The 22,471-nt window shown below is 40.3% G+C and overlaps 1 protein-coding gene across 8 annotated transcripts in view; it reads left to right on the top strand.

The window, feature by feature from the left end:
- Nucleotides 1-22,471, top strand: part of csnk1g2b (casein kinase 1, gamma 2b) — a 40,554-nt gene that overhangs the window by 6,164 nt on the left and 11,919 nt on the right. For all 8 annotated transcript variants that reach the window (XM_037769561.1, XM_037769557.1, XM_037769564.1 and 5 more), the window contains one exon: nucleotides 14,979-15,048. In XM_037769561.1, the coding sequence (XP_037625489.1) occupies nucleotides 14,979-15,048 (70 nt within the window). The remainder of the gene's footprint in view (nucleotides 1-14,978; nucleotides 15,049-22,471) is intronic.

Here is a 22,471-nt window from a genome sequence, read left to right as displayed (position 1 = left end):
AGGACTAATTTCAGATGGTGGTTCATGTTTCTTGTTGTATTTTCGGAGCTACAATGATGACTCTGATTGCTTCCTCTGATGTTTACAATAGCCATCTCTTTTAGGCTTATATTTACAACATAAACTAGACAAATTGGGCTTATTGTTGAAGTACTTTTTGGCCTGTGCGCTGGTGTTGTTACGCCTGACAAGGAGAGGGCTTCTCTCTTGTCGATTCTCGGGCTAACGCAGACTCTTCATACAGTTGTCTGTCCCTGATCTCACAGCCCCCTGGGGTAACCCAGTGAATTTCACTGCCTGTCCATCTGGGCTTGTGTTTTGTCAGAGGCTGTTACTGTTACTCCTTATGGACTAACAGCCCTGTTATCTATGAGTCCCTGCTAACACATGCTTGACATGAGTAGTTTCTCCTCCATTGCCTGTCAGTCACTTCAGTGGTAACTGCTCACTTATAGATAGAATCTAAAATAACTGTTGGCGAAGTATAGGACTAGAAAAATGCTATTAGCTGATGATATTTATTAATAAAGTATGTTGTACAGTTTGATAGAATCTAATTTTAATTGGATAAGAATTAAGTAACTATTAAACTGTACAAATCTTTTCTTTCAAAGGAACTAGTATATTAGGCCTGCGTCTAATCATTATTTTTTTTTTTTTAAAGTTATTTTTTAAGTATTTATTGATAGGACAGTGGATAGAGTGTTGGAAAGGGGGAGAGAGAGAAATGACATGCGGAAAGGACCACAGGCCGGATTCGAACCCGGGTCCACCGCTGCTAGGACTGAGCCTTGGCGATACATGGGCGCTCGCTCTACCGACTGAGCTAACCAGCCGCCCTCTAATCATTATTTTGATCATCTATTAAAGCTGCAATGGGTAGAAATGAAGCAAATATTACAAAAAAAAAGGTTTTTTTATAAAACGCTCAACGGTCATCCTGACAGTAGTGCATGAGAGAGGTAATCTGATAAAAAATCATGTACATCCTCCGGTGCTCCCATTGGCATCTGCAAGATTTCACAGACCGGAGGAAAACAAACAGTCAGAGCTGATATGCAGTCTGCCGTCCAGCTGCCGTCTCTGAGCAGCTGTCAATCACTCACGAACTTCAAATCAAATCCATCAAATATGAATCAATATTCTGTTACTGTAATGCCTATTTCTCGCCTCAAATGTTTTCAGAAACATCTTGTAGTGTACTGTTTACCCGGCAGCCATGTTGAGATCAGTTGAAGAAATACCAAGCACCGCCCACCAGCCGGAGCACAGCCAATAGGAACGCTCTCTGAAATTACCTGTGATTGGCCAAAGTCTGCCATCATAGGCTATCTGAAGCTTTAATCTGTTGATTACTTTTTCAATTAATTGTTTAGTCTATAAATGTCAAAAAATAGTGAAAAATGCCCGTCACAGTTTCCCTGAACGAACAATGATGTTTTCATATCGCTTGTTTTGCCTGACCGATCCATCCAAAACCCAAAGATATGTGATTTATAGTTGTATAAAAAAGAGAAAAGCAGCAAATCTTTATATTTAAGAAGCTGGAACCAAAGAGTGTTTGGCCTTTTTGCTTGATACATGACTTAAAAGGTAGATAGATTATCATAATAGTTGACGATTCATTTTCTGGTGACTGAGTAATTGATTGAACAACTATATAATTTCAGCTCTAATACAGACTTTAATATAGACTTCACTCCTTCCTACATTCCCCTTGTCATTAAAGACTCAGTGAAAAGGAAGTATGTCAGTTATTACTCTGTGACCTCTTGTTTATCTACCATTAAACCAATAAGGAAACTTTGTTTAGATAGCAAACTGTGTTTTGTTATCTGGCTGGTTAAAACTAGTTTAATCCCTCTCCTTTGTTGCAACGTAATGAATTGTAGATGCCAGCCTCTGCAGGACAGCACATAGTGATTACTCAGTGTTGAGCTGGTGCCTTTTATGTGCTGAGTATCCTGTGTACCAACTTGCAGAGTCGGGCGTGTGGGTGGTGCCTGCCTGCACCTGGGACAAAGGTGAATGCCAGTGTCACCCTGCTCCACCACGTGATAGCAGAGATAGAGATGTATGGCAGGCCAGTGGATCTGGAACTGCTGTGAATGCTGCTGCAAAAAGCAAGAGAGAAGGGGGAAACTGCTGAGTGCTGAAAGGTCGTCTTTGTTAGCGGGCCTTGTCGACACACAGTGGTTCAGTCTTTGGTTCAGCTGGATGCTTTCTCACACTGACAAACGCCTGTGTGATGGAGGCAGGACCATATAGCCACTGCTGTAAGCACACTGCAGGCTTTACTCCCAAGGGGAGATCCCAGTGTCTTAAAGAAACAGCAGCATTTAATGTCTGCTTTCTGTCGAGGCTTATTGTAGCACCTAGCACCCATCTGGCTCGTTTAAAGGGTAAAGGGACACCACCATCACCATCAATACACTCAACTGGCATGGTGACATAACTGTCCACTGAGGAAAATGACCATCTAATCCTCTTTTTCCCTGAAATGTTTTTTCACATCACTCTCTTATACTATTTTTATTTGAATGCTATCTTGGTGTAGTGCTTTCTGTCTCTCTCTGCCATTATCTTCAGGGTACGTTTTTATCAAGGTCATCAGCCCTTTGTTAACCCCATCATTGTGTTAGCCTTGGGTGCAGGACACATGCACACACCCATCTAATCCATTCTTTGGGCTCAGAAATCCAATTGAATCGGTTTTCAGTGACGTATCCACCAGCCCACCCTGCAAACAGTTGGAGTTTCAAACTTTACAGCTTGTATTTCATTATAGCTTCTTTTCATGTTTTATTTTCATCTATGACAGATGGGAGGTACTTGTGAGACATGGCGTTTGCAAAGCTGGTATTATCAGGAACAAGTAATAAACCAATTGGAGGCCTCTTTGTAGAGACATAGACCTTTGACAATGACAAGTGGCTGTAATATCTGCCCAATATGGGAGCAGTGTAATAAGTGATTGTTATAGTGTTGGGACGAATTGTACAGCACAGTGCGCCTCCCATAGCTCAGGGACAAGGGGCTGATATTGGAGTGACCATATAGGGAGACAAACACAATAAACACAGAGATCTACTGTGCATTGTGTACCGGCCATGTACATACAGAGCAGTGTTTTACCCTAAGTATGTTGGCAGTGCTTGTTCAAAGCACAGATGGATTTCAGACTGGACAATGAAATTGCCCTTTGCCACCAAAGAATACAATGGTCGTCCAGGCTTCTTATTTTAGCCTATTTTTAGGGAACTCCGGCTGAAATGACAAGTGTCGCCCCTAGACTTTATCAGCTGAAGCTAATTAAGATTAATTCCACAAGTTGGCCAAATCACAAAATGAAACACTTAGCTGTTAACCGACTGGTAAATGTGCTCTGTTAGAGTCTGTGCACTTCACACTTGAGCAAAGATGTTTACCCAGATAAAGAAACAGCACTTTGTCATTTTGGTATTCACAAGGACACAAGACTGTCTGTCTTTTTGCTGTTCAAAAAAAGATAGAGTGGTGTTGTTTTCTAGGGAAAGAATCTAGCGGAGTGCAGCATGTAAGTTGCGGACAACTTAATTAGCTAGCTCGGTTTTTAGTCAAGTGTGAATGACAACTAACTGGTGGATGATAAAAAAAAATACTGGAATCTCTGTTAAATCTTTACAAATGCACAAATTAATATTTTTATTAGGGCTGTCAAAGTTAACGCAAAACTCAAATTCGTTTTAACGCCACTAATTTCATTTCATTTTTGAAAATGGGTTCTATGGGTACCCACGAGTCTGCCCTTTACAGACATGCCCACTTTATGATAATCACATGCAGTTTTTGGCAAGTTGTAGTCAAGTCAGCACACTGGCAGCTGTTTTTGCCTGTTGGGCTTGAGTTTGCCATGTTATGATTTGAGCATATTTGTTATGCTAAATGCAGTACCTGGGAGGGTTTCTGGACAATATTTGTCATTGTTTTGTGTTAATTGATTTCCAATAATAAATATATATATACATTTGCATAAAGCAAGCATATTTACCCACTCCCATGTTGATAAGAGTAGTCAATACTTGACAAATCTCCCTTTTAAGGTACATTTTGAACAGATAAATGTACAATTAATTTGTGTTTAATCGCGATAAAATATTTTAATCGATTGACAGCCCTAATTTTTATATGAGCATCCGGTCAAATGACAATGTGTTACTCGACTCTGTAGTTCCCCTCAGCTCGATGGTTCGTTTTAGCATCTTTAAGCTCATTGTTTTGGTTTTCCAGACTACAATTTTAACATTAGATTCAGTCTCACTGCTCTCATCAGTGCCGTGCCCAGCTGCAGCAGGCAGCTGTTTTCAAAGTAAAAGCCATGAGAAACGCACTGACTTGGTGAAGACCAAAACAGAGCTGTAAGAACTGTGAATATTGGGCTTACAGATATCTGGTAACCATCTGACGCCAAATGAATGCTGATATCACTGCTGTATGTGTAGATTAGCAAATCAGATTTTTGCCAACATGTTGGCCATAACAATATTTTGAAGCAATGATGTCATAAATGTTTGCAATTTTCAGCTTATGAAAAAATTATAAAAGATTAAGGATGCCTTAAGTATTTCATAAAATGTTGTGTATTGCTTCCTAAGAGCATGTATATACTGTATGGTATGTGGTTGTACTGTATGTATGGGGAAGGGTGGAAAGTCTCTGGCAGACGTTTTGTTTTCTCTGGCTGAGTCACTGATGCAGAGGCATAAGAATAAGGTGGTTTATGTGAGTGAAGCCACTCACGGCGCTGGTCAGTCGTGATACTCTGAAGGAAATCTGAGGTGTTGTACTGAACTCTCCTGTCTGCCTCCCACTGAAGCATGATAAGCAACTCTTGTTGCAGTCTAGCTCAGCAGCTTACACCAGCGCGCCATGAGGCAGTTGTCAAAGAACTGTGAAGGCACAAAAGCTCTATCAGCATGTTTGGCTGGAATTAAAGTGACATTTTGACGATTTAAGTTCTTCCCTACCCTGCTCGGGCTCTCCAGAGAGCATGCCGGGCAGACTAAATGAATAAATCCTTGGATGTCAACAGCATGTAAAAGCCTACCTTCAGTCAACTAGCTAATCCTCTAATGAATCAGTAGCAATACAGTACACTCACACAGGCACATTGTTGCTTTAAGGATGATTTAGTATCAGTCATAAAACCGGCACAGGAGAGTCTAAACGTTGCCGACTTCTGAGTAGCAACAAGAACAGAATTTTATGTAGAAATACACAAGTGCAAACTGTGACTGCACAAAAAATATGTTTGAATACGGTGTAGGGTGTGTGCCTGTAGAGCAGTGAGTGCTGTGTAATTGTACCGTGTAAGTGTACGTCCTGGTTTGAAGCACATCACATTTTCCATTTAAAAGTTTTTTTAAGGCGCTACACTGATGCTGTGTTCTTGTTTTCTAAATTGTATGTAATGTTCAAGGCTATAGCAATAGTTAACCAGCTTCTCACACTTTCTCTGTTGTGATTATGGTGACTGCCATGAATTTACACTGCACTGTCCTGTCTTAACTTTCTTTAAAGCATCATAATTGAAGTGGTAAACTAGAGCCAAAATAACCAAACCAGAATCAGATGATGGTAATTTGAAAAGTGCTGAGCCAAATTGACCGCAGGTTCTATTTTTGAGAGTTTGCTTTGCTAGACAAAAAGGCAAGGTTTGAGGTTTGAATTAAAGCTGCTTCATACCACAGAAGAAGAAATTAAAACATGTTGCTGCATGGCCTGGGTTTGACAGGATATGTAGTGCAGACCATAAGAAATAGGGCAAGGATGCTTTGTTTTGTTGTGTTGAGTCTGTAGTTTAGCATATTGGATTTGATATCAAACAGGCCTTTTCCACAGCAGACATTTTGACATGTCATTTGAGGAAAACCATAGGTGTAATTAATAAGGGTTGCTATACATTCACCTGTTCCATGTCACTACTATTTTGCATTTAGCATTGGGTTCCTGACATGGCTCACTGACACACATAAAAGGAACAAAGCCAGCATTAATGGTGGTAATTACACCTTTTCTTCTCCTGCTACGACATGTCAAAATTTCTGCTGTGAAAAAGCCCCGTTGTTATAGTGAAATTCAGCTTTCATTGGAGGGTGTTACATCCACATCAGATGAACAGTGGGAACTTATTACTCATAGTACCCTGATTTTAAGGGCAGCAACATGCTTTGGACTAATTAAATTTTGGTTGAAAATACAGTTAATGACTCGTATTAAGTCAGTGATCAGGAGATATCAGCAGGTATCCTCTCTGATGATGATTTCTCAGGGACTCAAGACATCTTTAATCAGGGGCTTTTTGCCTTCAGTTTGGTCTTCAAGGGAAACTGATCTTAATTGGTCTGGTAACGAGTCAGGATCATTCCACTTTTTGGTCATAAAAAAGTAAACTGAAACTAAAGTGACAGTGTTTATTAGAAAGAGCTACAAGTCATCCATTGCTCTTAAAACTTTAATGTGAACACCATAATGCTGAAATTGAGCACTTTCAACTCAGTCATTGTTTAATTTCAAACCCAATAAACAATGTTAACTGTACAGACTGTACATTGGAGTTCCCAAACAACAAAAATAACTCTCTGTCCTACTATTTAGTGAGTGTACTGTCTCATTACTCCCTAGCTATGTCAGGAACCAGTAGAAAACATTTATATTGGATACAAGCTCAAAGTTAAACACATGAGGAAGTACACAATACAGTACATTGTATTTACGCCACGCCTCGCTCCTCCATTAAATGACAAAGGAGACTTGCCTCTTGGGTTCACGTGAGTGGAACTTCCCCTGACTGTGTAGATCACTGGTAACATTGTGTTCTGTGTTTGCTTTCCACTGACCATAAAACATGCTGCTAAAGAGCCACATATGACATTGAAAGCTGATATGTTCAGTTGACAGAGGCTTTTCCCACTTCCTTAGTCAATATCTATTTCCATTATAAAAGGCAGTTAATATCAAAGTACAATCTGAAGATTTTTTTTTTTTTAATTCACAATTTTGAGAAGTACACGGCAACTCTCTTAAGACGCTTTCACAAGCCAACATTTAGTCCATTTTAATCAAACTCTTGTGCGGTTCATTTGGACAGTTGTGAACGCAGTAACCATACGCTGGTGCACGGTCCAAAACAACTGGTACGTGACTGTTTGCGAGAGACAAAAAGGGGGATTTCGGGTGGTCTGTTTGGGCATTTGTTGAGATGGACACAGGTAAACGACAGGTTGAGTGGGAGAGGACTGACCTGGACTACTGCAGAAGTCCGATGTTTGCTTAACATCTGGGCGGAAGTGAACATACAGAATATGCTAAAGTCCGCAAAAATAGTGAGGTTTTTAAAGTAATTTAAGATAAACTGGAGAAAGGATTCATGCTCCCAGTAGATCAGTGCCAACTCAAAGTGAAAAAAATTTGACAGCAATATTTTAAAATCTGCGATTCCCTGCGTAGAAGTGGCAGCTCTCGAGACGAAAAAGATAAATTCGCTCCTTCGTAAACGGCCTTTAGCAAATGAATTTTTGTATTTGGTCTACTTTAATTTTTGCTGTGAAACACAACCAGACTAAATAGAAAACAAACCAAAAGTATCAATTTCACTCTGATTCAGAGTGAGGAAAACAAGCCAACGAGTAAAGTCATGAGGAAAAACACAGAAGGCTCTCCTCATTTTCATCGTCATCTCATCTGATCATGCCAATACACAGATTTTTTCACAACAACATGAACGTCTGGAATGAAGCTCGTTTCACACAGGCGCAGGACGTACGTGGTAGTTGGCCGTCAGCTGTAGTGTTTGCGGTGTGTTCGAGTGCAACTTTTTGGCCAAGACAAAGGCGAAGCAACTGGTGGCATTTGTCACCTCTAGTTCTTTGATGTCCGCTTTGTGTGTCCCCAGCTTTAGATCCACCGAAAGCCTGTTAATGATACCAGACATTGTATTTGAACTGCTGTGGAAGCCATCTTTAATGTTGCTATCTCTCCATTAATGTAGCTGTACCACACCTCTCCTACAGCCCCTTCTAAGTAGAAACATTTCAACACAATTAATGTTAATCATATTGTCCAAATCATGATAATAATTCTCAATTGGCACATGGAGTGACCCTAGGTCAAAGGGCACAGTTACCCCACTCCGGTCAAATTCTCCAGAACATACAATTGATGTGTAATTCTGTCTGATTTCAAGCAGTGTAGTATGAGTATCCCTGTGTTTTTTTGGGAAGCAGCTGATGGCTCCATCTGGGTGTGTTAAATCTGAGCTGAAACAGGAGAAGTGCTGGACACCGGCCAGCTGTTGCTCTCTGACACCACTCGCTCCTTAACACCACCTCCCCACCATAGACACCTCGGATCATAAAGACTGCATGAATAGAGAAACACACACACACACCACACACACTACAATCGCCTCCATTTGTTTTAGCCTTACAGTTAGCACTTAGCATCATTAATACCCCAATGAAGGCTGCTGAGTAGAGATGTTGGCATTTGAGTTGCTCTGTCTCAGATGAGGGGAGTCATATTGCCAGTTGCATATTGTGAAATGGTTTACTGGGTGTCAGGCAAAGGTCAGGGTCTATTCTGGGCCTTATGCATAATGCTGGGTCTGTTCCCCTGAACATGGCACCCACATAGGCATACATATGCACACGCTGAATGTCACACTGGCTTTACAAATGATAAACAGCACAGATGTTTATTTATTTGTTACATTACATCATCGCAGCTGTCTGTTTTACTGAACGATACCGTTTTAAAATGTAAAATATTGTTCGTTGGGTCAAAAGGGGGTCTCTTTTTCTATTTCACCAAAACACGTGTGTAGTAACAACTGAATGTGTGAAATCAATCATTTTAGAATATTGGCATATTTGTAAATCACCATTAGTATTATTAAAAATTAACAATGTATTAGACTTTTGACTGTAGGGCTGCAACTAACCATTATTTGTGTTATGGATTAATTTTTTTTCTTGATCAGTTGACTAATCGTTTGGTCTATAAAATGTCAGAACATAGGGGAAATGTCTAAGTTGAGTTTTAAATAGCTTGTTTTATCCAACCAACAGTCCCAAAATCCAAAGTATTCAGTTAACTATAGAGGATGAGGGAAAACCAGCAAATACATTTGCAATTCATTAATTTGTGAAGCTGGAACCAGTGTATTTTTAACTTTTTTACCACTATTAAATTATTTATCTATTATCAAAACGATATATGATTTATTTTCTGGTGATCAACTAATTGTTTTATCTCCTTTTGACTGTAGTTGAAAATGTTCAACATGCCAAAAAAAGAGTGAAAACTGCAGCAAAATTCATTTCTGTCTTGATCACAGTGATCAACAGAATTAGTGTAATTATTTATGTGAGAATATAGAAATGAGGTTGTGTTTGCACAGGCACAAATGCTGGGCCCTGTTTGTTTTTCATTTTGCACACAGTGATTAGGCTGTGGTTTACTGTTGTCACGTATCTGTTATTTGCTGCCCTTTTAATGATGTTATTCTGATTGCACCTATCATTGATAGTTTTCTTTTTCGTCCTCTTCAATTGCTGGTGATTACTCCATCCAGTCACTGAGGTCAATTCTGATCTTTCTCAGCTGTGTTGGAGCAGAGATCAGATTTAGCCCAGATGACATCATATGCAGAGTTGGTTAATCCCAGGAAGAGGACTTTGTGTGGCGCTGATGGCTTGTACCAGCCACACAAGTCTACGGAGGCTACCACACGTTAAAATACACAAACCACAACCTAATCCGTCATTACATAATCATAAATTTGTACAAGCTTCAAGTGTTTTACTCTAAGAGGGATCTTTGAAATGGCATGTAACATTTCATCTCACACCCATCCCCAGGATGTTGTAATTACAGGATTTGATCCTACCAGGGCAGTATTTGCTGGTAACGCTGATATCGACAAATCTGTAAGCTTTTTAGCTGGGAGCAGCATCTAGTATAAGTCAGTTACCACTATTTATATCCTCATGTCCATCGTCCCTTCAATCATCGTAATTTGACTGATAAGCCAGCCAATGAGGTTGGCTGAAGAAATGGTATCTGATCATGGGCGCCGGAAGTAGAGGGGTCAAGGGGCCATTGGCCCCCCACCCCCACTTTACGGCCCTGTCTCACTTTCTTTTTAAAGTCGTGAATCACTGTAGCCCCGCAATGATATTGAAACACGGTAAAAAAGACAATCATTCCCGTCTGCCCCGTGCTTGTCCAGACTGGAGGCTGTCAAAAGTGTTTTACTCTACAGATGTGCTCTCATTTTAATCCGTGCAGCAGCTGTCTGCACAGCTCCGTCTCAGCTGAGTCTCACGTGACCGCGACCTGAACTAAAGCGTTTATTTACGCTTCTCTTCTTTTTTGTTTTTTTGTTTTTTTTCAAGAATTCGTGCGTAAATGCGATGTTGATGCCCAATAAAAATGAACTGTATAAAATATTTATCCACATTTTGCAATCGGCAGAGCAGAGTGTGGATCTTGGCTCACGCGCCGCTCACGCCTATTTTTATCACAAGCCGCACACAGTTCACAGCAGCAACAGTCAGTGATCTTTTGTCAGTATATTGACATCATACTAGCAACATTACTCCAGTTTCAATGTCGAGACATTTGTAGAATATGTCACTGACAGTGAAAGTGATCTTTTGACTGTATATTAACATCATACCAGCAACATTACTACACTTTCAATGCCTGTATCTGTAATATGTCACAGACATGGAAAAAAAGTAAAGATTTATTTTTAAATCAACACTTCCTTCTTTCATTTCAAAATAAAAGCCCTGAAGCCTTTTTTTCCGTGGACAGAATTCCTTCATTTGTTAACATGGGGCTTTTATTCTGAAATACACACAAACAACAATAAAAGCAGTTTCTTCCTTCTTCCTCTGCATAGACTAAAATGAAGCAAATATATCAATTCTGGCATTAAAAAATTGATTTCAAAATTGTAAAAAAAATAAATAAATTGCGATACATATGTGAATCATGTTTTTTCCCACCCCTACATGTCTGGTTGCTGGTCTCATGCAGAGACAATTTGGTTTCAGATATATTGAACCCAGATAAACAGAAATGCACACAGGGCTTCAGTGTGGAACAGCTGAGGTGGAGAGGTTGCTGTAGCAGCAGGTTAGACAGGGAAGGGCCCTTCTAGCCTGCGGGTCAGCTGCCCTGGACACAGGCCAACACACTTGGCAAAAGCTGCTCTCTGCATGACACCACACGGGTAACCAAAACTTACACTCCAGTTAAGTATTACAAACAAGATGAAGTTTAAGGTGAATTGTTAAGTCATCCGAAAAACAGTTTTTGCTTTTATTTTGCCCTGCTAATGTTGCGTCACTAAATTTATGTAGAAGGCTACAGAGGTTTTTATGATACAAATACCTACACGGGGTAAGGTGAAGGGTGTAGCTGACTTTAATTTGTAGATACATGCGGGGGAGAAATAAACCCCAAATACATTCCCCTTTACAAAAGTGTTTCTGCGGGTGCAGCCCTGCCATGTCCGGGGAGCATGTCGGCACAGGGAGCAGATCAAAGATCATTTGAGCTGTGAAAAATCCTTGTCATATATGCAAAGATGTTACATCAGACATTTTCAGCTTGGCCCTGGTCATTTACACAGCCATAGCTTAGCCCATCTGCTAGGAATAGAGATGACATAAGTACGTAAAGCTGCCATAAGCCTCTGTTTCCTATTGTAAGCTGTTTTAAAGGTTCCTGTGGTTTTGTGCCATCTGTTTTGACTCATTATTTATATATTTTATATTTTCTTTCCCTCTCCTCGCTGGCATGGCCTGACTTGTGCGAGACGTGCTCGTTGTCCGTATACATGTGGGAGGTGGATGACAACGCTACAGCAGTTCGCCGCTCCGCCTCCCAGACTAGTCACGTGTCTTCCTCCCACAGGCCTCCACTCCTCTGTATTGCCTCCTGTCTTCCACTCTCAATTTCTAGCCCTCGGCATGCACAGTGACTGCTTACTTCTCTGGCACTTTTCGTTGTTGGCATCATCTTGGAGCAGAATGCTGAAATCTTTGTGTTTCCAATTGATAATAGAAAATTATGTTTGTTATAGTCTCTGTGAGTTGGCGCCTGTTGGCATCATATGGGAGCAGGAGAATGCCTCTGTTCTCCTATCGATTGTATGTAGTCATATCAATCACCTCTATTACATGTTTGGGGTTTTTGGTCAAATTATTGTAAGCGTATGCACCTCCTTATCTAACGTTGTCACCTGTGTATGGCTGTCTTTTCTTCTTTTTACCAAACTACATAGTTCCTGCGGTGTTTGCCAGTTGTTTGTTGTAGTTCATAAGATTTAACTTTATACCCCATTGTTTTATGATCTTCTTTCTATTTTCATTCATTCTTTCACTTTCATCAAAGTGTTTCAAAGTGACTACTTGACAAAAAGTACTGAAAGCTTATTTTAGATCAACGTGATAGAATCAACCTTTGGTAATGTCTTGTCTGTAATGTCTTCGGGGTTCCCCACACACAACAGAAAATCCAATCATAAATATTGAACATGTTCAATATTTATGATTTGAAATCAGAGCGGCCAGGATGGACTTCCGAGTCGATCGTGAGATGTAAAAAACAAGCTTAACATACCTCACACCACAGGAGTATCTGGAAAGATAATCTTTAGAACCATTAAAAAATCAGGGCTTTGCTGACGATTGTCGGGAGGGGGGAATCGGGCCCAAAATCGTCTTGATTCTTGTGTAGTGTGTACCCGGCATTAGCTGCGTTACTAGAGTCCAAAACGGATAACATTGCCATCTGAAAGGGCTAAGTTATGTTCAGGATCATATTAGTGTTCAAATGGCAGTTTATGGACTAGAGTATTTTGAAAGGGCTGCTCTCGTTTATGTTATGGAAATGCTGTGAACTCACTCCCCAGTCACGTCACATGGGATTGGGAGCACATGCAGGTTGGATAACATTACTTAACGCTGCTTTCTTCCCAACTTGTTTTCAAAGGTACTGTTTGTAACTTCCACTTAATATTACTAGTAAAAGGGCTATGGTTTGTGGTGTGATGAACTGAGTCAGTGGCGGTTAATTATCCTAGCAAACTTGACTCTAACTTTGAATCAATTTGTCATAATTTCTAAGCATGTAAAAGACAATTTCATGGAGAAGTTATAGCCACAGACTGCACGTCTTTTAAATCAGACTTCCACAGAGAGCGTATTGTGCGATAGCTGTCTGTCATACCAGCTAGATCACCACTGAAAAAGTCCTGGAAAATGATCTCTAGAAACGAGTGAGAACTGCCTGCAAATGCAGCTCCCTCCCTCAGAAGACATGGAAACATACAAAACTGGTCATTATCATTAGCCAATCAGGTGTTTGATTACATTGACACAGACCCTCCCATTTAAAACAGAGAGATGTGTTGGAATGGTAATCCCAACAACACAGAGAGGACCACAGGGCTCCAGCTCTGTCTCTCTGCCTTCACCCCCAAAACATGTGAAAATCAAACATTTTTACTGTATTCATTTAGATATTGTCCAAAGTAAAAGTCCTTAGAAGTGTATGATTCAACTTTTCCCATGGTCTAGTGTTAAAAAAGTTAACAAAAATCGCAATAAATTGTAATATCAAATCACAATACTTGTAGAATCGCAATATTTTAAATTCGCAATACATATTGAATGGGCACCCAAGTATCGTGATAGTATCGAATTGGGAGTCACTGTAGGTATTGTCCCAGCCCTAGTTTATATGTGGGAAATTTGGCACACCGTAAAGCAAGGTTGGTTAATAAATAAACCATTAACCATCTTTTGATTGAACCTTGAAGTGAAACCACAGAACACATCCCATAGGACTGAGAACGGCCATCACAAAGGGATGGAAAAGGAAGTCCCTTATTGTGTTGAGCACGGCTCATACTTTGTGTGTGCGCTGCACTCCTACGTGTTAGGAGGGCAACAGAAGACAAAATGCTCCTGATTTAATAAAGGCCTAATGGAGTGAATGTGGGAGCTTAACAGCTTTCAGCTTTTAGTTTATATAATTTAAAATAGAAGTGCTTTGGAATGAGTTGCACATGGGAAACAACTTTTAAGATTTAATCTCACTTCACGCACCTCTTGAGAAGTTGCATGAATGTGTATAGAGGTAAATGTCATGTATGGCTGTGTCATATTGTGGCATATCAGAGGTTATTCTATCAATTTGACAAACAGGATAACGTACTTCTTTAGACCCATGTAAAGCCAGTATGGGTTGGCAGAGTGTGAAAAGGGGGACTGCATACTGCTATTGTGGTCGAGGGGCTTTAACACAGGCTGTGGCACAGCTATTGAAGATTAAGGAAAGGAATTAAGTTGGGTGTGTGTTTGTTCTATCCTCTTCACGTTTGTCTATAATGCCCTTGTCATCATAAGAGTGGGGTTAATCAGATTACATTTTAGGTTGTAAAGCTGGAGCTAGCGATATAATGAACAATATGTCCCAGTGGGTTGATTATCGGCCTTGTCATCACTAAAGCCTGCTGCTCACCAGCTGGAAATGCTCTTTATTCTCTCACACCCCACAAGTCTGATCTGATACTTAATTCAACTTATATTAGGCATTGAAATAAGGTAAGTATTTAAGTTAATTGCAGGCCGAGGTAATCCTGTTGATGTGTATGCAAGGTTGACTCATAAACTACTGTCTTGTACTTGTGTTGAAGCCATGCAAGGATTGATTCTTCAAAATAACTTTTTTTTTTTTTTTTTTTACAAATACACAATGCTCTGTTTTCTCCATTTAGAATAATTTTACCCCCGCAGGGTTAACTGAGCCAAACAACCAACTTCCTAGATAAAGCATATTGACTTTGTGCGTTATCCAATTTGTGAGCTATATAATATTTAACACTCACCCTTCTTTCTTTCTTCTCTCCTCTCTTTCAGGAACCTATAAAGTCCAGGGCGCCACAGCTCCATTTGGAGTATAGATTTTACAAACAGTTGGGAAATTCAGGTAAGAGTCATACAGCTTGTAGATTATTAGTCTCTGATACACAGCACCATAACCATGAGTTAAATGGGAATGGGCCTTTTCACACTAGATTGGGCAGGAAAAGAAAACTCTGACTTTTATATTTCGGAAACAGACAGAGACAATCGTGTGCATGTGGATAAATGTGTTAACTGTTTATTACATAGCTTTGTTGAATACTTGATCCTGATTGAAGAAATCACGGCGTTCTACGGTCTGTTATTTGACAGACCGTTGCTATGGAAGCATTTCTGATCTCGGACTCTGGAGGACCATTTTTGATTTTGCTGGTCAAAGGTCACTATGACCTCACAAAACACATTCCATAACTCAAGAATTCATATGCTAAATATGACAATTTCAAACAAATGTCTAATAGGATAAACTGATGAGGTGATGACATTTTGGAAAGCCATGGATGTAAACTGTAACTTGACTGGTTGGTGGAGGCAACCATTTTTAATCCATAAAAATGTCGACACTCTGATGAAGTTGGCTAAATATGATGATTTTAATCAGCTGAGTGGATTTTTTTTTCAATGCTATACCACTGGTATATAGCTTGTGTGAAACAATTTATTTACATCAAGGAGTATATACTGTAATGCAACAAATGTGATCATACCTTACCATTCTGCCTTTTATTTTGAAAAAATGGACTTGAGTGAATACTTAATTTAACCGTTAAATGCCAGGTCTGTAATTTAGTTGTTGTGCAGCTTTTCGTCCAATCAGGTTTTCATTTTTTTTTTAGTACAAATATGATTTACCTTCCTCTGTAATTATCCAATTAGCACAGATCGTGTTCATTTTGGAAGAGTTTAGCCTAGTTTTCTTTTCTGCACTGCAATGTGAGACCTCGGTTTTCAGATTTACAGCATCTATTCAGGAAAAGAACAGTTTTTTTTCTTGTGAAATGTGCCAGTGTGGTTTGGATGGAAAGCAAAAATGGAGAGGGAAAGATGCATTTTCGAATGTGGATATGTAACATTGAGGAAACAGACACACAAAAACAACTCCAAAAAGCTTCCATTCTACTTGAGGCAAAATTTCACAGCGTGTGTCTTTCCACATCTGTTTGAGCCAATGGATGCTATGAAAGCCTGCTTCCTCTTTTCTAATCCCACCTCTACGGTACCCAGAGTCTTTCCTCTCCTACAGCACTGCCCCACAACATGGTAATGTGCTATGATGCATAGCTGTGGCTCCAGGGCAGCAGCTCTTTTGATCTGGTCTGGCTGGTCAGTTAGTTACAGAGGGTGAGAGGGAAGGCAGAGTCAGATGGTTGGGAGGGACCGGAGCTTGATTTTCTTACACAGCACTGCCTGGCTGGCTGTTTTTTGGAAAGGCTCACCTGTCATGTTTGTGTACGTTTGTGTAGATGAATGTGTTGATTTGGTTTGCTCACGACACTCATGCTCAGTCTTTAATTCAGACACCATATGCAAACATGTCCCTGCTACTTATTCAAACTGACAAGAGGAAGAAGTAGACAAGAGGTCTGCGCATTCTCCCACTCTGCAACCACCCACACCTTCATGTCCCATCAGTTCTGTCCTTGTCTTTTCTCCCAGACCTTTATAGCTGAGTAAATGCAGGACAAGTACCAATTCCCAATTGTCATTTTATAACACAATTGAGCCTAAAGTAGGCTAACTTGGTATGGTTAGCCAGTTTTCTGCTTTATATACTTGGTGTGGCAACTGGGGTCAACATACGTAGTAGACCACGGAGTCTTTCCTATTTCGTCATGATTAGGAGGGGCCAGCTGAACCACACTTTCAAATCCAATACGGTCTGAATTTTGTTGGCAATATCACCTGTATTATTAGCATGATAACATCATATGCCAACAAGAATCTATGTGAATATCTGAACAGTATCTAAAAAAATAACAATTTGTGCGACAGTGGTGATCTACATGGTGATCACTGTATAACAATATACTGTCGATTTGAAAACTCATATGTTATAAAGTATATTTATATGGGTGTGCTGGGTTTGTCATTATAAGACTATTGCAAGTGGTCCGTTTCTCTCGCTGCAGTGATCCTCATCTGTCTGACAAGTGTGTGTCGTGGTCTAATTTAGTGACACGTGCCAGCTTCCTTGTGCCGGAGCAAAAGCCCTCCACGGTTGATAAGGAGGTGGGGCATTAGGGCAGTCCTTGACTATTTATAGATGGCCCTCTACAAGTAGGCAGGCCATTATGGTGTGTCTACTTGGATGGCTTCCCTAGCCACAGTATCCTCTGCCTCCCTGATTGACTGTGTGCTGCCTGCAGATTGCAGGGGAACTCTCTAACATGCATTGCTAACAGGGTGTGGCCTATTTTTTTTCTTCTCTTTATGGCTGTTTTTGTTTTAATATGTCATTCTTATATGTGAGCAAATCTTACACAATGCATGCACACACATACATAAACTCAGCAGTATTGTAATTGTCGTCTGCTGTGCCATTTTGCCTGGTTATAGCAGAGGATTCCTCTAGTCCAGGCTTGTCTCTCTCTGCCTTGGTTGTTTCCTCTGATGCATTAAACACATCCTGACCATCCCTTTTTCCATTGATACCACTATTGACCTTCAGCCTTACTCCTATTAATTGAAGTCTGGGGTTGTGCAACATGTGCAAATATTCCTATCCCTTACACGCAACTAGAGACAGGTGATATGTACAGGTTAGATAATAGAACAAGCTGATGTGATGCCATGTAAGTGTTTCCAAATGCATACGGAAATGAACTCTGTTATGCTGTTATTTACATGGTTTTCGTTATGATTGCTGCTGCACACCTTTATACAGATGTGCACTGCAAGTCAACATTGTGTACAAGATTGACATGACTCACTTCACTTTCTGAGTTTCACTAAAATCGGCAGGCACAGTAATATAAATATACTGAATGACAGAAGCAGGGCCTAGATTTGGATCATGATGTATAAAGAAGATACTCTTGTGATATTTTTACAGGAATATAATATACACTATTTCTATTATACTCTACAGTGAATCCATAGCGGTAAATATTTTTTGCACGCCCTGTGTCATCATCTTCATACATAGCCAGTGGTTTCACGTTGACCTATGGCGACTATCATATGGTATGATGGGGGGTGGAGGGGCTATCTCCAGCTGATGACTGGCTACTCCATGATGATATGACAGAAAGGCTCGCTTGACTGTCTAGCATGGGAGGAGTCAAGGCGATAGATTAAATCTACTTATGTTGTCAACTTTGCTAAATGGGGACATGTGACCCTGTTAGCCCTGCACAACCCAAGAGCCTCAAATATGTCACAGCGTGGACGACTCAGCGCTTAACGCCCAGGAGGAGCTTATCTGCACACTGTTAATTCTCTCCTGTCCTGAACAGATCCCAGCAGTTGGGAGTCATGCCTCCCAGTTCTCAGATTTTTGTGAAAATTGACAATAGACCTGTCATTTCAGTTGTTCTTGGTAGTAATAGCAGCAAAACTAAAATGTGCTGGTGATAGTAAAGCAAGTCTGCAGGAATGGCTGCAGAGATGTTGTACTGTTTTTATGGACCAACTGTCATTTAACTGTGTTTCACGGGCCGATTTAGCTCATGCTGTCATGGATACATGATTGCATGGATGGATGCATGATTGCATGGATGTTACTGTAATTAGTGTCACATATAGGGTATTCAGTGATGGTTATCAGCATGCCTTTGAATATTCATGAGCCCCATCAAGGCTTTTGAGGGCACGGTATGCCGTGTCAGTGGCACAGGGTCCGTGTTGATGATATTATTTCATGCAAATCATGGATTCTTATGCATGCCATGTGGATAATTTTACAGATACAAAGTACGAGGATTATCCTAGGTTATCATTATACGAGTCTAGGTGCAAGGGAGAGAGAGAGAGAGAGCACTGATGGTGGAGCGAGCTATAGAGTGACTGAAGAGGGAGAGCGCCATTAGTGGGAAAATCATAGCATCACTCATGATATGATGGCATGACATGATATCAATATTTCATTTATTAAGTACTGTATATAGCAACACCCGTATTTCACACTACTATGTTTTTTAATGATTGCTAAATGTCTGTTGTTAGTAGGACTCAATGATGAGTCATTTCAGAATCTACATCTCAATGAATGTATGTCCAGTAGTCATAAATTGAAAGGAGGATGCAATGTCAGAAAGCAAATTAAATTAGGCCAACTGTGGAACAAAAACCATCGAACTGCATCATAAAGAATGACGGCTTGCTTATGACTAATCTTAAAGACAAACAGTCTAGTCCATCTGACAAAATAACTTAATTTAGCCTACTTTTAACTGGTTTTGCGCGCAATGAATAAAGAGTGCTGTGTCGACTGAGAGAAAACCTGCCCTAGTTTAAGATCAGCCATTCATTGCTTGACTGATATCTTGTGCAGCTGCACATATCTGGTAGATTTAATTATTAACTTAATAAAAATGAGTATTGCTGTTTTATTTTTTTCCCCCACTAGTTATTCAGCCCTATGGCGTTTTGTAGGATTGTTGTACTTATGAGCTATGTTGCATTTGTAGCTCAAGGCTCAGTCTGTACAAGCCCAACCGCTGATCACATTTCAGCCCAGTGAGAACATCTCCATAGCACTGGGCCTAATGGAAGTCACTTCTTCTCTTCTTCTCTCCGTGCACTTGACTCCATAATCTAAATCTTTAATACGCATTCCCTGCCCTCTCCTCTCTTCTCCAGCCTTCTCCTCTTTGGCCCTTAAGTCTGACATTTCATTGTAGGGCAACATTGTGTTCAGCTGCCATGATGCAGCCTCCCCTCTTACTGTGTCGCCTGAGAAGGCCTGCCTGCAGATACAATAGGTTGGATTGTCTCAAATTGTCAAGACAGCGCGGGTCAGAGCACCGCTGACGTTGGCTTGCAATGAAAGCCGGAGCATATCCCATAATGTTGAACACAGTTGGCTGTAGGGATGTCACGATACCAGACATCTAGGAGTCGATACCAATACCAATGAATTTCCACGTTTCTCGATACCCAATCGATACCAAAAAAAAGAGGAAACTTATGAGACTTTATTCCTCAGGTATAGCTCAATGACTGTAAGGCTGTACACGCACATACACACTCTCTCTATATATATCCTCAGATTGCAAGCAGTAGTTTAAATTCACTGACATGGTGAGAGACCATTACATATTTATTTAAAATGCTAATGTTATATTTTTATGACAATAAATAAAGCATCACTTTTCAGAGATTTAGCAATAAACAACAAAAGATAGAAATTCAGTTCAGTTCAGTTTTTTCCCCCACGAGTGAATCCTCTTCTGAAATAAATTCATAAAGGATTTCTGAAATAGGTAAACAAACCCAACATCTCGAAGGCGCTGTTGTGTGTGTCAAACTCCAACACACAGAGAACAGAGGATAGAAGCCTTCAGAGAGTAACTCGCCAAACGGAAAATCCAGCCGCATTTGCACTTGTTAATTTCAGACCCTGATTACAGGCATCGTACGTTACCTTTGGGACTGTAGAAAAAGAGTACCGCAACGTATTTAGAATTTTGGCATACTTTGGTACCAAAGTATTGGTTCTCATGACATCCCTAGTTGAATGTGTTTTATGTATATATTTATTATGGAAATCAATTAACAACACAAGACAATGACAAATATTGTCCAGAAACCCTCACAGGTACTGCATTTAGCATAAAAAATATGCTCAAATCATAACACAACTCAAGACCAAAACTGCTTGGGATTATCATAGAGTGGGCATGTCTGTAAAGGGGAGACTCGTGGGTACCCATAGAACCCATTTTCATTCACATATCTTGAGGTCAGAGGTCAAGGGACCCCTTTGAAAATGGTACGGCGTGGTTGGTACCGATGGATTCATTACATTTTGTAGTTTCATATGATACCAGTATCTTCACTCTAGCTTTAAAACCGAGCCCTTTACAACCTCCGAAAGATTGATTGTGTTAATGTGTTAAAGAAATTAGTGGCGTTAAAACAAATTTGCGTTAATGCGTTATTACCGCGTTAACTTTGACATCCCTAGTTTTTTTATATGACTTTATATAATAGACTTACAGACGTTTATTATCACAGAACTGATTTAGTTTGTTTATTGGCTATCATTGAGAGAAGCCAACTGCTGAAATGGTTTGTTTGGCCTTTTAGCTTTTGAAGAGAACAAAATTGTGTCCTGATCAAGATGATGATTGGCAGGCATGCTTCATCATTCTGTCGCTTTTGAAGTGCTTGCCGTTTCCTGTTAGAGAAAATATATTGCATTTGAGAGTAATTCCGCTGTTTTGTTGTTATGGCTGAGTTTGTGTCAACCATCCCATATCCTATTTTGCACAGCTATTGTTGACAAGTTATATCACAGTGTATATTATAGTTTAGACAGGAATCACCCCAAAAGATGTGCTCTGGCCTTTTTCCACCAGCCATTTCATGATTGGTGCTTACAGCTGCTGTAAAACACCAATCTTTGCTCGCTGAAGATTATAATAGACTGTGTGCTTTTCCTCTTGGGATGACTATGCTTTGAATGCCCTCTAGATTTGGGCCAAGCTATGATGAGTCAGCTCTCCCAGTGATCTCTTGTCACTGCCTCATCTGTCATGGGCTTCATTACCAGGAAAATCCTAAAGCCTAAAGGGCAGACAGGTGTGTGTATTTATGTGTGCATGAGTAAGTGTGTCAGTTTGCATCTGTTGGACTGATGTTGGGGGGTAAATCAGGTAAATCCAACTGTAAACTCTGCGTCCCCCGGCTAGCAGCTGTCACACAATCCAAACTGAATACTTCCCGTTCTCAACTCTCATTTATCTTTATAACACATTTGTGAATTTTTCTTACAAATGTGTTTGGCCATTCTCTCAATCTCTTTCCCATTTTTTGTACCTGTATCTTAATCTCATTGACTCTCTTTATCTACAACACTGATGTGGTGTCTCATGGTTAGTGAGCTTTCAGGGAGACGGCCTGCATGTAGATAGATACTAGGCGTTTTGCACCTCGGCGTGGTTCAATGGTCCCGGGATGGCTTCCAGGTAACAGAATCTACTCGACAAGGACTAACCTGGTAGTAGGGATGTGACGGTGAGGACATTTTCCCACCGGTTAATAAACTTGTGACAACACCGATGTTACCGATTACACCGGACTTTTTACAAGAAAAGATGACGTTAAATATGTGTAGCGTGCTTACTTTGATCTTTAATGTCTGCTCCACCGCGCACACCGGCTGTGACCATTCTGTCCTCCTCACGGCGATTGCCTCATTAATGTTGTGGTTCCCTTAGAGCATTGGGTTTAAATCCAAAATATTGCCAAATAGGAGCTTTTGTTTTTCGCTTGGACACCAAATCCTCCGCCATCATCTTGTCTGTCAACTCTTTCTCGTCCCG

Source organism: Sebastes umbrosus, chromosome 5 (assembly GCF_015220745.1).
Source record: "Sebastes umbrosus isolate fSebUmb1 chromosome 5, fSebUmb1.pri, whole genome shotgun sequence".
NCBI classification, from domain to species: domain Eukaryota; kingdom Metazoa; phylum Chordata; class Actinopteri; order Perciformes; family Sebastidae; genus Sebastes; species Sebastes umbrosus.
Note: the sequence above shows the minus strand (reverse complement) of the source record. Positions and strands in the feature narration are given on the sequence as shown.